The sequence below is a fragment of the Phyllobates terribilis genome, unplaced genomic scaffold, assembly GCF_046119375.1.
Source record: "Phyllobates terribilis strain yellow unplaced genomic scaffold, ASM4611937v1 Scaffold_13__5_contigs__length_258822181, whole genome shotgun sequence".
NCBI lineage: Eukaryota > Metazoa > Chordata > Amphibia > Anura > Dendrobatidae > Phyllobates > Phyllobates terribilis.
In genome coordinates this window covers 122,593,222-122,611,297 of record NW_027362773.1, presented here as the reverse complement: position 1 = coordinate 122,611,297, position 18,076 = coordinate 122,593,222, and the positions used below count along the sequence as shown (strand labels likewise).

Below are 18,076 nucleotides of genomic sequence, written 5' to 3'. Positions count from 1 at the left end.
CGGCTCCTGATCACCTGATAAACAATTGAAACGCTCGTTCATCGGGTAAAATGATCTTTTGTGCTGCACAAATAATCATGATTCTCGCCAGCACGTTGTGCTGGGTAAAAATTACTCTCGCTGTTGAGAACAATGGCAGCGTATGTGCACTGAGTGATTTATTACGGGTCGTTAGCGTGGTGCTATTAAATAACCGCGGATCGGTAAGTATTGGGACGCAGTCAGACGACCGTATAAATAGGACCACAATGAATGGACTGCCCGGCAACTCACCCAAGTGTAACCGCTGCATATATTTCTATGAAGCTGTCACGCTCAGGTCGTGCGACCCCCCCCGGCCAGTCCGTGCACTGCGGTCCGATCTCGATCTATTTTATATGGTCGTCTGACTGCGACCAAAATTGATCCACGGCTGATTAATGCTGCCAATTGGTGCAAACGGACTTCTACATTTGCTATAGTGAGTAGAAGATTAAGAAAATCAGATAGTGAGCTCTAGTGGAGACAGGAAATAAATCGTTACAAGAAATGATTTTGTGTAGATATTATCTTTGTAAAAGTAGATTATGCATATTTTTGATACTTTTTTTTTTAATCTCATTAATCTTAATGGGTAAAAAAAAACGCTGAAAGAACCAACTGCAGGTAAAAAAACTGCAAAGAAAAAAACACTATTTTAGAAATCCCATTCATTTTGTTGCTACTGTAATGAGGGTATTTAACGTTAAGTATTTGGTGCAGAAATTTCTGCACCATTTCTGCCTTTCTTACTAGGAAAAACGCGGCGTTATTTGCCCATGTTTTTGACACTTTTTTTTACCTGCGTTTTTGGTGCAGATTTTTCCCCACTCATTAGGCTATGTTCACATGTTGCGTTTTTGAAGCATTTTTTTACGCAAATTTTAAGCTGCGTTTTTACTAATTTTTAAGCTGCGTTTTAGAAAAATGCAGCATGTCACTTCTTTCAGCGTTTTTTTTCAGCATTTTTTGCAGCGTTTTTCACCCATAGAAAGCAATGGGTATTGCAAAAACGCAGCAAAAAACCGCAGGTATCAGGTTTTGGGGCCAAAACCTGATGAAGTTGAATCATGTTCTTTTTTTCTGCACTAAAATTTATCAGCATGAACAAGAGACAAATGTACCCTGACAAAATCACAGCAAAAACTCAGCAAAACCTGCTTTTTTGACGCTGCTTTTTTACTGCCAAGAGAGCAGGTTTTGCCTGCGGAAAAAAAAAACACAGCAAAAACACAACGTGTGAACATAGCCTTAGTATGGGTGAAATCTGGAGCAAAAACGCTGAAAGAATTGACATGCTGCTTTAAATATGCACGTCAAAAATAAGCAACGTGTGCATGAGACTTCAGGATTCATGGACTAGGAAATTCTTGAGGTTTTGTGACAAATGTGTGCAGAAAAAAACCCACAATGTGTACACACAGCCTTGCATGCTAAATTTTTTAAGCATGGAAAAAAAGCATCAAAAACGCTAAGTGTGAACAAGATCTAATCATTGTCAGGTAACTGCTCTGGAGGATGGCATATTACGGGGTCGGCTCAGGCACAGTAGAAGAGCTGATTGTCTGCAGCACATACATTAGAGATAGGCTGACAGTAAATCAGCCAGATGTATGAGATAGAAAGCAGCTGACAGTAGGAGAGACAGCTGCTGTGAGAGCCAGGCTCAGGGAGTGTCTTCTGAGAGACTGCCCCAGGGAGTGTCTGAGAGACTGGCAGAGCAGGGAGGAGACTGCAGCAAGAGCAACACAGCCAAAAGATTTTACCAGGAAGGGTGAGACTGTGAAAGCTGCAGTCTATCCCACGCCAAGAGACCCTCACTAGCAGCCACAAGGGTCCTCAGCAAAGGTAGGTGGCAAAAAGTGACCCCAAAAGTGTCTCCGCACTGACCCTCCCTTTGTTGGGATATTTTTAGATTTGGGAGGGTGGGGGGTAGACAGAACATTGGAGGAGGATGTGTTTTTGTAACAAGACTGGGTTGTGTGTCCCAATAAGTTACATAAATAGGTATTTCTGCAACTAGGAATGGAAACAACACAAATGGAATCGTAACATACAGACAAGGGTATGTGTGGCCATCGCTTTTAGTAACTTAGATATCAGACATAGCGGATATTATGATTAACTCTTTATTGATTCTGCATTGTAACAACTGCAGCCCTATGTAAAAAGCCTCCATGACTGTAGTATCTAAATACTGCAGAATAGTATAAAAGTAGTGACTCCCTTTTTCCATAAAGGACTGAAAAAAATACTATGGTTTCCAATATTGTAATGGAAAAGAACAGTCAGTGTACCGTGCTGGTGTGAACCGTGCTCAATGGGGCGAGATAACACTGCACTCAGAGAATAATGTAATATTTATAATCACTGCATTCTATTTGTAAATAAAATGTATCATCGCCTGAGAAAGGAGGATACAAGCTGAACCTGCCAGCCGGTGCCTCACCCAGAAAATGCGAAAACTTCCCATGGATCGGTGTATGTAAAGTAAAACACATGCAAAAAAATATTGGCACAAAGCTGTAGTAGAATTTAATATGAGGGCGTTTTGTAACCCTCTCTCTGCCTCCCAGGTAGAAAACCTGTTCTGGTGGCCGATATTCAGTGCTGGTCTGTTGAGCTTAACATTTGGCCTTGTTCCCACTTAGCGAAAACACTTTTTTTTCTTATTCCACTTTTTATACAGGTGTCTGCACTATTTATTGGGTTTCTGTTTGTTTTTTTTTAATGCTTTTTAATTTTTTTTATAATATTGTGTTTTTTGTATTTTTTGATTGCAGAAATGCAGTAATTACATGCTAAAGCACAATTGTTATTTTACACGCACTTTTTAGGCTCCACATAGCATTTTTATGTGTCTTCTGCATCTTTTAAGGCCCAGTGGGCATGAATTTTCAGGAAATTGCATTCATTTTGCAGGAAAGGTAAAACACTGAGGATTTTAGCAAAAATGGATCCTATTTTGTGTCTGTGTGGAGTGATGACTTTGGGGTGAATTCACACGCTGCAGATTTTGACGCAGAAAATTCTGCAACTGAAAATTTGTCCTATACATGTTTCGGATGAATTAGACAGTTGCGGAACCTTTCACAACAAAATACTAAATGTGAGAATTCGCCCACAGTTTAGGGAGATCCTCCCAAGACTCCAACTTGAACCCTACTTTACTCACCCTCCGCTGCTCCCAATGTCTGTTATTGTCTGCAGCACTGATGTCACATCAACAGCACTGCAACCAATCAGTGAGCTCAGTGGTTCTGCCCAAGTGGATGGCATGAACAGCTCACTGATTGGCTGCAGTGCTGTTGATGGGACATCAGTGCTGCAGACAATAACAGGGAGATCAGTTCAAGACTCAGCACTCGTCTCAGAGAGGGTTAGTAGCACACATTTTGTTTTATTACAACACAGCGTCTGGGGAGAGGGTTTTTCCAAAACTGGAAAACCCCTTTAACATGTGAAAATAATATTCAGATTAACAGATAAAATATAAAAAATTTTTTTTTTTTAATATATATTTTTGTTTCTTTTTGTCAGAAGTGAACTCGGATCTGCTGGAAAACCAAGATGTCTGAGGAAGAGATTGTCCCAGTGTACGCTACAGGGATCTCTGCCCAGCTGCAGAAGCAACGGGACCAAGAGCTGGGCATAGGAAAGCATGAAAACGCGGTGAAGTTTTTGGGGCAGGACTTTGATCGGATTCAGCAGGAGTGTTTACAAAGTGGAACTCTCTTTAAGGATGAGACCTTTCCTCCTTCTGCGTACTCCATAGGGTTTAAAGAACTCGGTCCAAACTCATCCAAGACCTATGGAGTTAAATGGGTCAGACCTACGGTAAGAACCTGTATGACTAATTTTACAGACTCATCATGGTCAAAACAGCTTTCCTCTATTTACCTTTTTTTCTGCACTTTTATAAGTAGAATATATAGATTGGTCTTTATATCTGCAGTATGTGAACTCAGCCTTACGCCTCATTCAGACTTCCATGTTGTTGTGTTTTTTTTTTTTTTTTTTTAAACGGATGGAACAAGTACCCATTATAATCTATGGTGCTGTTCACATGTCCTTGTTTTTCACGGCAGCACGGATGAAAAGGGCCAATATAAGTCTATGGGCCCGTAAAAAACACTGGTGGTAAAAATGGACACACGGATGCAAAAGACTGACGACACTGGTACCATTTTTTTCATGGATGTGTGAATAAGGCCTTAGGGCTTGTTCACACGTTGCAAATTTTGAGCTTGTTTTTCAAGGGTAAAAAACTACTAGCAAAATGAATGGGATTTCTGAAATCTCATACATATACTGCTTATTTTTTCCTCTTTTTTTTTTTTTTTTTTTTTCAAACTGTAGCGTGTCAATTTTTCCAGCATTTATGCAGTGTTTTTCACCCATTCAAAGCCACGTTCAGTATTTTACATCAGTGTTTGTAAGCCAAAAACAGGATTGTAAGAATCAGAGGAGACATTTAATAGAAGCACATCACCAATTCTGTATTTTTCACCCACTCCTGATTTTGTCTTACAAATACTGATGTAAAATACTGAATGTGTGAACATGCCCCAAATGGACAAGGGGGAAGAAAAAAACATGTTCATTGTACGCAGCATTTTTCCTGTCAATATTCTGGACCAGACTAGTGCATGTTAATTATAGGCAGATCCTGTACACCCGTTCTCTCTGTGGACGAGGACATGGAGCCTGTTGCATCTAAAAAAAAATCTTCTCTCCATGTTCTGACTCCCTGATAAACTTGTGCTGGGCTTGTATTTATCCATAGCAGCCAATCAGAGGAGGCAGAGCTGCAGGGAGGCGGGAGAGAGCAGCAGCCTGAACCAATGAGGAGACAGAGGGTGTGTCTCAGACTATCTCACTGTAATTAAGCAGTAGTCACAGATCACAGCTCTACCCTAAGGAAGGGAACTGAGCGGAAAAAAAAAAACAGCCAAAGTGCACGTAGTTAGGAAAATATATAGCAGGTTATCTCCCCATATAGGTTAGGTACTTGCCTAAATACATTTTCTGATGAGACCTATGAAGTTGTTTTAAATCTGTAACTGCCCTTTAAGAAAAATCACAAAAGTAACATGAAGGAAATTAATGAATAGTCTATGGGAGGTGTTTTTAGGTGGATGTATGATTGACTATTAATAATTCTGTATCTGATCACAAATTCATGTGAAATGCTAACAATGGAGCCTCCCTTTTATTTATTTATTTTACTAATTTTTCTGTTACAGAAGCCATCAATGAAAGCTCTGGTTTTTGTTCATTATTTCAAAGTTCTTAGTGATGAAAAAATATTTTTTTTCCCTGGCAGAAAGACAAGGAATACAGAAGCATAAATATGAGCCGCGCACCACACCCATTGTACCATGTAATACATGCCAACTGCGGTGCAGCTCCTCTTGTAGACCGAGTGACACAGAAACATGTGCTGGAGTCTCCTATAGGATCTGCCATCTCTTCTGACACATGGTGTAGTAAATACTTGTATTCCCTAAAAATAAAAATCCTGGAGATCCTTTTCTTTGACCTTTTTATGCTGTGGCATATTGTGGGTTGTCAGCACCCAGGACAGGCAAAATTGAAACATAAAAGTTATTTTTTTTAATATTTTTGTGTCTTTTATTATGTCACTATTGTATTACCCTGAATCTAACCCTATTCATATTCGTTATCCTAGCACTATTACTATTCCTAGTTCTAACCTTAATCCTAGTCCGAGCCATACCCCTAGTTAGGGTTAGAAAAAAAGTATATAAAAACTTAAAAAAAAATACACCAATATTACAATAATTATTTATTTTACAAGAGACATTTTTTCTCTTTCCTCATAAAATTACACTTGAGAGCAAAGTCAGGAAACGGTGGGAGAGCACAGTGCAACGTATGCAGAACGCAGTTGAGTTGAGATTAGTCTGTCATCGGCTGCTGCACTCTGTAAAGTTAGCAACAGAAATGACAGCCCATTCCATTATACTGCCAACTTTATTATCTTGGTTGCTGCCTATGCAGAGTACAGATGCTGATGACAAGCTCATTGACTGCTGCGCTCTGCTTAGGAATCTGCACCACCACACTTGTTTAACCATCTAGTCTGACGTCCACTGGATGTACAGTCCCTTCTCACTATCCCCTGTGCCACTCTAAGAATATGTGTGTCACGACACTGTTGTTGGATGTCCCGGGGCTAAGTGCTCATTCCCTATCCCTAAAGCTAGGGGTGCCCTAGCTATCCCTGCTCCCCAGATCACTTTTAATGGTGAAGGCGCCGGGGCCACGTGCCTTGCTGAGCTCCTTAATCGGCCCTTATCTGTCCCCTCCCCACCCGGGGAAGTGGGGAGTAGTAGTATATAAGAATACACAAACCAGACTAACAAGGGAAGATGTACAGGGATAAATGAAAATACTAATTATACAAATATGCACTTACAAACAACAGAGAGGAATACCAGAAAGGAAAAACGAAATAGGAGAGAATGAGGATATGCACACAGACAAATCACCAAGCAAGAGTCTTTAGAACAACACTCCAAATGCCTCCTTAGACAACCAACACCTCCAACTCCTGAACCAGGCAGTATGAAACTAACACTGGCAATCCTGATTGCTAGAGGGGGTTTATATATAGCAGAGGGAAGTGGCCAACACTGAACTGCTGAGACCATCCAAGCAGGAAGGCTCCAGGAGTTCTCAACTGAACAGATTAACCCCTGCACTGCTAGCAGAAATCTGCACGGTTTAGAAGCGCTTCACCATCATATTAATCAGTGCAGGAGTACGTGAAAGCTGCGGTCTTCTGGCCCCCCTCTGTCGCGATAAACCTGTGACAATATGGCCTTGATGGGGGAGCAATAATTTGTGCCTCCAGAGAATTTGGTGCTCGGGGGACACTACCCATTCCCTCACACCTCCAACACTATGCCACTGCCTTTATTAATACTTTGACAACCGAGTGCTGTCTCTCATATTGAGGCCTGTCCTTAGACAGTCTGACACCTTGCAGTGTATGAACGAACACTGTTGACAAGGGCGAATAAGACGCGTTGTCACTTTATACATACATTTCCGGGGAGAATAACTGAAGAATTACAAAAAATGCAGATGAACACAGCTATTTACTTACACTGACAAAATCAGAAAAGTTGGCAAATCCACTTTCTCAGGATGAGAACAGCCATTACTATTAGAATTTTTGGATTGATTAAATTGTTATTGTTCTCAGTAGTTGATTGTAACGCTGTAGAACATGTGATTCCCACAGGAAGAATATAGTGACTAATATGGCCCATGAATGGTGCATTTTAACATTTTTTTTTATTTTGCATGTTATGTTGTCAAAACAGAGCACAGTTGGTTGAGTACGGTTGAAAAACAGGTTAAACAATGACTGCTGCAGGCACATTTGGAGGGGAGGAGGCAGTGCTTGCTTTGTGAATGGCGTGATATGGTTGCACTGATGATATGTCTCGTAGACATTAACCACACACCATAGAGGCAACCAACGCAGGGGTGGAATATTGCAGAGAGGGTCGTAGCTAAAGTAGGTGCAAGGGTTGCAGTCGCACCCGGGTCCTGGATCCTAAAGAGCCCAAATGGTTCCTTTTGGCCCATGTGAAAGGACCAATACTATTATAGACCCTTGATAGTTGGGGATCTTGCTTTTGGCCCAGAAACTTCAAGTTGTGACACTGGGGCCACAAATTAACCCAATGATTATGGAAAGAAAGCTAGAGGCAAAATGGCAGCAAGTCATTCTGTCCCATATGGTTGTGTGTAGGCTTATTAATCTGCATGGCCCCATGACTTGGATTCTTAAAAACAACCTTCTCACTATTATAAGACATATGTAGATTGTAGACCTTTTTTTAATCTGAAAATGTTATTTGTCAGATGATCTTTTCAAACTAGCTTTCTACTACTTTTAAAGTACATAATTGGAGAACATCAGAATTCTACCCTGAGGACAGGTAGAACATGCCAAAGTGACTCAACCCCATTAAATCTTTGACAGTAATGCTGAGGTGGAGGACAAGCAAGACTGGGCAGGAAGTGTGTAGAAAAACCAGATCTGTGACATTCTACTATGTTTCTATTGACCCTCGTAACCCGTGTCTTTAGAGAGAAAGAAAAGTCTCTCAGATTCAAGTTCCTATATGTTTCCAATGACTTCTGTGTTTTGGAGGTCTACACCATGAAGGTCCTTTCTATCACTGTAGTTGTTTTTCCCTCTTATATATGTAAATTAAACCTGTATTCCAATATTGCATACCTTAGACCATACATGTCAAACTCTGGCCCATGGGCCAAATCTGACTCGCAGAGTGGTTATATTTGGCCCACACCAGAACCACCACCCCTATGTTGGGCCATTATTCTGTATGGAGGACTATGTGGGGCCCATTGTTCTGTATGGAGGACTATGTGGGGCCCATTGTTCTGTATGGAGGACTATGTGGGGCCCATTGTTCTGTATACTGGTTGACGCACCCTACTTTATCCAAGTTTTTCATTTTGGCCCTCTGTGTGTTTGTTTGACTTCCCTGCCTTAGACCATGATGACACAAGTAGCACAGCATGTAGCAATACTATAGAAGCCTCATGAAGTCCAAGGAGATCGGTTAGGGAAATGTCATACGGTTGAACCATCGGAGCGTGGTGGCTTATATTCTTGACAGAAGCCACAAGACAGATGTGAGCAGACGCGTACAGCTTGTCTGTCGTTTCAGATGACTTCAGTGTAAGCTGTCATGTGTGTGTACTTGAGGAATAACATTTCTGGCCTTTATATGACCTACAGTACTGTGCAAAAATCTTAGCCAAAAATTTGCAAAGTAAGAAAGCTTTAGGAAAAAAAAATAGAACCATTTATTTTTACCAATTAATAAAATACAAAGTAACAAAAGAGAAATGTAAATCGCATCAATATTTCATGTGATCGCACCTTTACCTTCAAAACAACATCAATTCTTCTAGGTACACTTGTACTTATACACAGTTTTTGATAGAACTCAACTATGTATGTCCTTCCGATATGTCACCCCATCAATACAGCGGAAGAGAAGTGGCTGCTTTGTCGATGTGACGTTAGTGGAAACCGCTGAATTGCCGGCAGGAGCAGTCGGTGACCACTCTGTGCCGGCAGAGATTTGCCCTGGGCAGAACAGGCAGGTTGTTAACAACTACCTGCCTATTAGTTCTTAGAACCACAGTAAAAAATGAATATAGTCCTGTAAAACCCCCCTAACATTGTCTCCAAATTTATTCTTTAGCAAGACAACAACCCCAAACTTAGTCAATCGGAACAGCTCCGTGATGGTATTATATGATGGATAAGTATCTGCCTGTATTTCTCAGCATTGAGGACACTATGGGTCCTGACCAAATCCCCAACACCATTTGCAGAAATGCAGCCCCAAACTTGCAAGTAACCTCCACCATGCTTCACTGTTGCCTACAGACACTCATTATTGTGCCAATCTCCGGCCCGTCGGAGAACAAACTGCCTCCTGTTACAGCCAAATATTTCACATTTTTACTCATCAGTCCAGAGCACCTGCCGCCATTTTTCTGCATTCCATTTCCTTTGTTCCGGTGGATGGTTGTAGCTGGATCCCACTGGTTGCTGTCAGTTCTGAGCTGATGTCACTGGTGGACATATTTGGATTTCTAAGTAAACATGACTTAAATATAGATTAAAGGATAGGCATTTAAAGATGACCGCGAGCCAGTACTGGTACTCTGGTACTACTCTTGGTCTTGGGTTACAAACATCCAGCACCTGACTGCTACAACTAATGCCTATAATATGGCACTTGACTGCCTGGCCACTGGTTGGCCACTGATTACAAAATGTTTGTAACCCAAGACCAAAAGTACTACCAGAGCGTTAGTACTGACTCTCTGGGGGAGGGAAGAGCAGTGCGGTCATCTTTAAATGCCTACCCTCTAATCTATATCCACAAGTGTGCAGAAGAAGAGATCCCTCTACCTACTGGCGGACCGCAGCGGCTGATTTTTAACACAGGCTTCAATTTGAAGAACGACCCAAAACTTACAGCCGTGGTCATTAAGAACTATCTACAGAAGAACAAGGAGTCCTGGAAATGTGTTCAACTAAACCTAGAATAATTGAAAAGGGCGTTCACAACTAATTTTGATTGACATTTTTCTCTTTCTCATTCACTTTGCATTTTTTAATTGATAAAAATAAACCATTAACACTTCTATTTTTGAAAGCATTTTACTTTACAGAATTTTGTTACACACCAGCCCAAATTTTTTTCCACTGCATTTTATATCTTTGTTTCACCATCTCTGCCCTTTGCAGACTCTATCTCTAATTATTAATCTTCCTGACGTAGTAGACACAGACTGGCAACTATGAAGTCTCCCATACACAGAGAGGAGATCCCACCCCTCTATCTGTCTATTTGATAGCAGCCCTAAGCAGTGTAACTGTGAATCCAGCACTTGCGTGATAAAACACTAGAAAGCAGCAACAGCTATGTGTGTTTCTTCATCTCTTGTCTTTGTAGTTTTTTTTTTTTTCTCTCTCTCCTTACCACCGCAATAGACTTCTATGCGTAGCATATAACCTGGTCCCTTGATGAGGTGGCAATCCAGTACAAACTGGTAGATAATTGGTGTTGCAGGATCTGGAAGCCCATTTTAATGATGGGATTGATGAGAATATGCATACACACTAGTTTTGGTATTATTAGGGTAAGCAGTATTTCAGATTCTGGTAGCTGAAATCAAACTCCAGCCAAAAAGACAAAACATCGCTGAAGGTTGACTTCTGCCACCTAGGTCTTAAAAGCAGATGACCCTGCTAGTGAAGATTTGGTGGAGATGATCAATTCTTACGTTTTGGATATTGTCATTTACCACTTCTACTATTTTTGACTTTCCATTTTTTTCCACCATATCATAGATATATACAGTAATCCTGGATGTGCAAACCAGTCAGTATCTAGTGTGACCACCATTTGCCTCTCGCAGTGCAACACATCTCCTTCACATAGAGATGATCCGGTTGTTGGCTATGGTGGCCATTCGAGAACTGGGATGTTTTCAGCTTCCAGGAATTGTGTACAGATCCTTGTATCATGGGGCCGTGCATTATCATGCTGCAACATGAGGTGATGGTCGTGGTTGAATGGCACAACAACTGGCCTCAGGATCTCGTCACAGTATCTCTGTGCGTTCAAAATGGCATCATGTTCCTGGAAGCTGAAAACATCCCAGTTCTTCAAACATGCTCATGTCCGGTGAGAAAACATCCCTGTTCTTGCATGGCCAACAGCCTGAACAACTCCATGCGAAGGAGATGTGTTGCACTGCGTGAGGCAAATGGTGGTGATTCAGTGTATTTGACTTTGATTCCAAAACTTGAGTAGGGAACACTTAATAATTCAGTAAATCATAGTCAAGTCGTTACTTCAATTGGTTGAAATGGTCTGAAGCTCTCTGGTTCTCCAGTGTGCCTACATCGTTGAGCAAGGCGCCATGGTACGCACTATACAAGGGCAATAATATGTGATGACTGTGGAAACCAACAGGTTCTAAGTCACTTTGTTGGCAGTAATATGGTAGGTCTATTTTATTGGCGCTGATATGGGTGGAAGGTGTATGGAATTGAATTGTACTCTGATTTGTCCTTGTTCTTCTTCATACAGTGTATAGTAATATTATTAGGGGTACTGTATGGCACTCTTATTAAGTCGTATACTTTGAGTCAAACTCTAAAATAATGAGTATTTGCTGGGTGAATGAATAGGGTTAGGTCTGCTTTGCAAGTCCAACATTCATGGTTCATGGACTACAATGTTTGGGGAGGCTGTGGGTCTCCTGTAACTAACTCAACAGCCTCATGGGTATATATGTGGAGACCCTTGATTGGTCCAGACATCGCAATCCGTGCTGTGAATGTCAGATGTGTGAAACTGGCCCTGGACTGGTGGATTTTTATGGATTTCAGAAGTTTGGGGGTTTTGTTGGTCTACAAGTAATTGTTAGAGTATGTGCACACAACGTCTTTTCTCAGGTGGTTCCACTCCAGAACCCGCTTGAAAAAGTGCTCAAAAGAATGAACATTTGCATTTCAATGTAAAAACAACTTGCTGTTCATATGTTAAGTCTTTTGAGCTTCTTTTAACAACTTTTAGGTTTCGAAAGACGCCAAGCGCTTAATTGAAGTGACCAGTCCATTCTTGGGGCGTTTTCCTCTCTGAAGATACTTTATAATAAGTCAGTTGAAAGGCTCGAAAGACGCCTGGAAGTCTTTTTTGAGCATTTCTTGCTTCATAAACTGCTAGCGGTTTCTTCATTGTTGAAAGGATAGAAAAGCGACCAGAAAACGCCAGTACAAAACACTGCCCAAAATAACTTCTGGTGTTCAAAAATGTAAAAAAAGTGATCAGGAAAGAGGAAAAAAGATGCAATAAAGACAGTTCAGGACCAACAATGCCAGCATGGCCTGAAGCAACAAAAAATTTAGCGGGTTCGCCAGTATGTAAAATATGTCGTGTGCACATACCCTAAAAAGCTAATTTCCTTTGTTTATCAGAAAAGAACTTTCCTGTGTCCTTGTGCTAATTTTGTGAGATATTATACATTGGAAACTGATAAGTACATATTGCACAAACTGCAATGCATGTCTAGTCTGAATGTGGCCGGGAGAATGCTTATCCCATACTGAGGATTCACAAGTCTGCAGTCACGTAAAATGACTGCAGACTTTCATGCCCAACCTGGACAACCCCTCTAAAGGGAATATTATCAGTAGAATTTCACAACCCACACTATTTATATATACATGTAGCTCTTTCACAGACAAGTCCTGCGATACCTTTTACATGGCTAGTCACATCCACCGTTATGGAGAAATCAGCGTTTGAATTGATATGCAAATGAGGCTGAAGAACTATGGTAGATCTGAAGCTTCTGCCACTCCAGCTCTATTCCCTGCCCAGCGCCCCCTCCTCTTGTTGACTGACAGCTCCTTTGCCTGAAGTCACCCCACAATAGAGGCTGGCAGTCAGACAGGAGGAAGGAGCGCTGGGTAGGGAATAGAGTGGCTATTTTATTTTTATGCTGTTACTCGCATATAAGGGAGCCATGGCAGCTACTCCTTAACGGACGACTTGATCATGAGTCCCACGCTCATCTTATTTTGGTGTAAAATGGGGAATTTTGAAAACTCTGGAAAAAAATACATCTAGAATAATATTATTACAAATTGTTGAGATATATACAGTACAGACCAAAAGTTTGGACACACCTTCTCATTTAAAGATTTTTCTGTATTTTCATAGCTATGAAAATTGTACATTCACACTGAAGGCATCAAAACTATGAATTAACACATGTGGAATTATATACTTAACAAAAAAGTGTGAAACAACTGAAAATATGTCTTATATTCTAGGTTCTTCAAAGTAGCCACCTTTTGCTTTGATGACTGCTTTGCACACTCTTGGCATTCTCTTGATGAGCTTCAAGAGGTAGTCACTGGAAATGGTCTTCCAACAATCTTGAAGGAGTTCCCAGAGATGCTTAGCACTTGTTGGCCCTTTTGCCTTCACTCTGCGGTCCAGCTCACCCCAAACCATCTCGATTGGGTTCAGGTCTGGTGACTTTGGAGGCCAGGTCATCTGGCGTAGCACCCCATCACTCTCCTTCTTGGTCAAATAGCCCTTACACAACCTGGAGGTGTGTTTGGGGTCATTGTCCTGTTGAAAAATAAATGATGGTCCAACTAAACGCAAACCGGATGGAATAGCATGCAGCTGCAAGATGCTGTGGTAGCCATGCTGGTTCAGTATGCCTTCAATTTTGAATAAATCCCCAACATTGTCACCAGTAAAGCACCCCACACCATCACACCTCCTCCTCCATGTTTCATGGAGGGAACCAGGCATGTAGAGTCCATCCGTTCACCTTTTCTGCGTCGCACAAAGACACGGTGGTTGGAACCAAAGATCTCAAATTTGAACTCATCAGACCAAAGCACAGATTTCCACTCGTCTAATGTCCATTCCTTGTGTTCTTTAGCCCAAACAAGTCTCTACTGCTTGTTGCCTGTCCTTAGCAGTGGTTTCCTAGCAGCTATTTTACCATGAAGGCCTGCTCTTAACAGTTGTTGTAGAGATGTGTCTGCTGCTAGAACTCTGTGTGGCATTGACCTGGTCTCTAATCTGAGCTGCTGTTAACCTGCGATTTCTGAGGCTGGTGACTCGGATAAACTTATCCTCAGAAGCAGAGGTGACTCTTGGTCTTCCTTTCCTGGGGCGGTCCTCATGTGAGCCAGTATCTTGTAGCGCTTGATGGTTTATGCAACTGCACTTGGGGACACATTCAAAGTTTTCCCAATTTTTCAGACTGACTGACCTTCATTTCTTAAAGTAATGATGGCCACTCGTTTTTCTTTACTTAGCTGCTTTTTTCTTGCCATAATACAAATTCTAACAGTCTATTCAGTAGGACTATTAGCTGTGTATCCACCAGACTTCTGCACAACACAACTGATGGTCCCAACCCCATTTATAAGGCAAGAAATCCCACTTATTAAACCTGACAGGGCACACCTGTGAAGTGAAAACCATTTGCGGTGACTACCTCTTGAAGCTCATCAAGAGAATGCCAAGAGTGTGCAAAGCAGTCATCAAAGCAAAAGGTGGCTACTTTGAGGAACCTAGAGTATAAGACATATTTTCAGTTGTTTCACACTTTTTTGTTAAGTATATAATTCCACATGTGTTAATTCATAGTTTTGATGCCTTCAGTGTGAATGTACAATTTTCATAGTTATGAAAATACAGAAAAATGTTTAAATGAGGTGTGTCCAAACTTTTGGTCTGTACTGTATGTATTACTCTGAATATTTGTTGTATCAATGACCCCTAACTCTTTGTCATCTTATTTTCCTGATATGTAGCAACTTATGTCAAGCCCCCAGTTTATCGTGGATGGTGCAACAAGGACAGACATCTGCCAAGGAGCTCTTGGTAAGTCAGAATAAGGGTTTACGGGAAGGGGGATGGGCAATAACGGGCATGTACTAAGAGAAGCAAACAAGTAATGATTATTTCAGCACCTGTATTATGTCCTCAGCACCCGGACTTCTTACATATAACTCGACCTCATCCTAGAAGACCATAGAACCCAATAGTCTTAAGTATCCTTATACTGTCCAGGCTTTTGTAGGGTTATAGTATGGCAAGTAAACTGCAATCAGGATCAATATGGAATTAGACTTTGCTTCCTACCTGGCCAGGTTAATCATTGTTTCTCATAATTTTGTGTTTTTGATCATTTTTATAGACATTTTCCGTTTTATTGGTTGGAAACAGGAGCGTTTGTCAGCCTTTGTCTCAGTGTGCATTATAATACTGTATTTTATCACTTACATCTATGTTTAATCATATTTTATGAAAACAGAAAAGAACAGTCAAATATTTAACAACAAAATTATTGCCACACGGGGCCAAGTGTAAACCGTAATATTTTAAGTCTTATACAGAACCTAAATATACGTTTTAGTAACATCTATAAGACAAAAGTAATTATAAATTCTGCATCTTGAGTGCTTTGTTACCATTATCACTGACATCTATGACATCCTGCTAAAGCTAGACCGGTAGCAGATGGATCATGTAACATAAGAGTATCCGGCAGTTTATCTTTTTTTTTATTAACACAATAGAACATGTGAAAATAACAAATTTTGTGATATCCTATCTGAGAAATCTACTTCTTTCTCCTCATTTACTGATCATTCATTCTCAAAATTCTCAATTCACGGTGTAGCAAAGCCAGGTAGGCTAGGGTTAAATCCCAGCACTGCAGGTCTTGATTAGATGCACCTTAGAAACTTTGACTAAGAACCAGGGCTGAGTTTTTCTAGAGGTGTCAGTGCGCTGCTGGTGAGTGACCAGCCAAAATGTGAGCTGTAGCTGGGAGAGAGACATGCCAGCCAGGTTCCTCTCTAAATGGAGACTGCATGGTTCAGCTAGGAAAGATGAGCAGTCTGTGTGTTGGAGCTGCAGAGTAACATGTGGAAGCTATAGCTTGTTCAGTGTGAACTGTGCTAGACTTGAATACTTGTTTGGTGCTAAAAATTGCTGGAGCTCAGGCTGAAGGTGATACCGACACTGGTGGACTGTACCTCTGCTGTGTGTAAAGTTTTCTTTGGGAGAAAGGGGTGTAATCTGTTCGGGTGAGCCTGCATTGTCATATATGTGCTTTGTTAAATTAACTATTTATTTGCTGTGATACCTTTTTGTGCCCAGAATATGCAGTTTCTGGTTTTGAATCCCTTGGAGTTTCATGAAAGCAACAAAAATTAACCTATTTGTACCAAACCGTATTGCCTGTGTGAACGCTACCTAATGCCTACCTTAGAGATTAAATCCCTACAATGGGTAAAATCTGTCTTCACTGAACATGGATTCTACCAGTGAATTGAGAGTGAAAGAAACACCAGCCGTTTGAGTACTTGTTTGAAGATCGTCGCTTGTTTAATAGCCTTTAAGAGATCGTTGAGTGCACGTAGGTTGACCTAGTTCTTGGCAGCACGATCCCTGTTTGCACAGCATTATGTTCTGCCGAAAGCGATGATCTTTTAAGCAAACCGAAAGATCATTTCACCTGACGAACGAGCATTTTGCTAATTCTTCGGGTGATCGGCAACTGTCCACACTGCTTGATTAGCGGGAAATGAGCGCTCCTAGGAATGCTCGTTCATGATAATTAGGCGGTGTAAATCCACCTTTTTTATGATATTTAGTACCAGACCATCACTGCACTGATTAATACAGAAAATATTCACACTTCTTACAAATTTCCACGTTCGATCTACAGTCAACATTTTCAAATTAGGAATTTCAGACAAAATTCAGAATTCCTGGCTTATAAACTTAAAGGGGTAATCCCATCTCCAAGATCTTATCCCAATATTTAGTAGGTATAATAATAATAGCAAATACCTCCACTTTGAAATGTAGTATAGTTTTTCTGATTCGCTATGTCTCTTTCCTCATGTGCAGAGCATTGTAGGATCTTAGGTATCCAGAGGCCTTTAAAAAGGACATGTTGCCAGGTCAAAAGTGACCAATGTTTCCTCCTTATTCCTGATGCTCCCTTGAGTATTCTGTAATTTTTTTTTTTTTAATCCATTATATGGTCCCAGAGATTTGGGCCTTTTGATTTAGTCCAACTTTATGTTAAAAATATATCTATATCTATACATATGCAATATAAAAAGCTGGAGTGACGCTTTAAATGTAATTCTTAGACCTGATGAGACTGGTGTATTTAACCATAAAACCCATGACTGACTGGCTATATAATCCAGATATTAAAGAGGACCGGTCACCATGTCAAAAGGGGCTAGTGTTTGCTCTTATTTTATACCGCTGCTCCCCTGAGGATTCCGTCTTTAGTTTTTTTAAACCCACAATATGGCTCCAGAGATATGAGCCTTTTTAATGATCTTTACAAGAGGACGTGGCTCACATGAACCTCTGGGGCGCAACTCACAGGATAATAGAGCAGCCTGAAGCCACGCCCCAGAGGTTCATGTGAGCCACGCCCCCTTGTAAAGACCATTAAAATTAGCACTAAATAAAAAGGCTCATATCTCTGCAGTCATATGGCAGGTTTAAAAAAACAAACAAAACACTAAAGACTGAATCCTCAGGGGAGTAGTGGTATAAAATAAGAGCAGACACTGGACCCTTTTGAGGGTTTTATGGTTAAATACACCAGTCTCATCATGTCTAAGAATTACATTTAAAGAGCCACTTCAGCTTTTTTTTTTTTATTATTATTGCAGCACTGGAGTGGTGCAGCTAAACTAAGTTCCCTGCCACCGGTCTATTGTTAACCAGCTGCTGTCTTCATTTGTTCCTAGCGCCGCTCCGGTCCATCTTCAGAAGTTTTTGACCTGCTGTATCACTCCACTATTTGCTGCAAGCTACTTCTCAATGTCAGTCTTTGAGGGCCACAACGAGGATCACACAGATTTACATTGAAAACCTGTGAT

General features: G+C 40.9%; 1 protein-coding gene across 1 annotated transcript in view; it reads left to right on the top strand.

Annotated features, from left to right (window-relative positions):
- The first annotated feature begins 1,705 nt into the window (after positions 1-1,705).
- CAPN1 (calpain 1) overlaps positions 1,706-18,076 on the top strand; it is a 75,335-nt gene continuing 58,964 nt past the window's right edge. Inside the window, exons 1-3 of the mRNA XM_073658573.1 lie at positions 1,706-1,866; positions 3,559-3,855; positions 14,969-15,038. Of these exons, the coding sequence (XP_073514674.1) occupies positions 3,589-3,855; positions 14,969-15,038 (337 nt within the window). The 5' untranslated portion in view covers positions 1,706-1,866; positions 3,559-3,588. The remainder of the gene's footprint in view (positions 1,867-3,558; positions 3,856-14,968; positions 15,039-18,076) is intronic.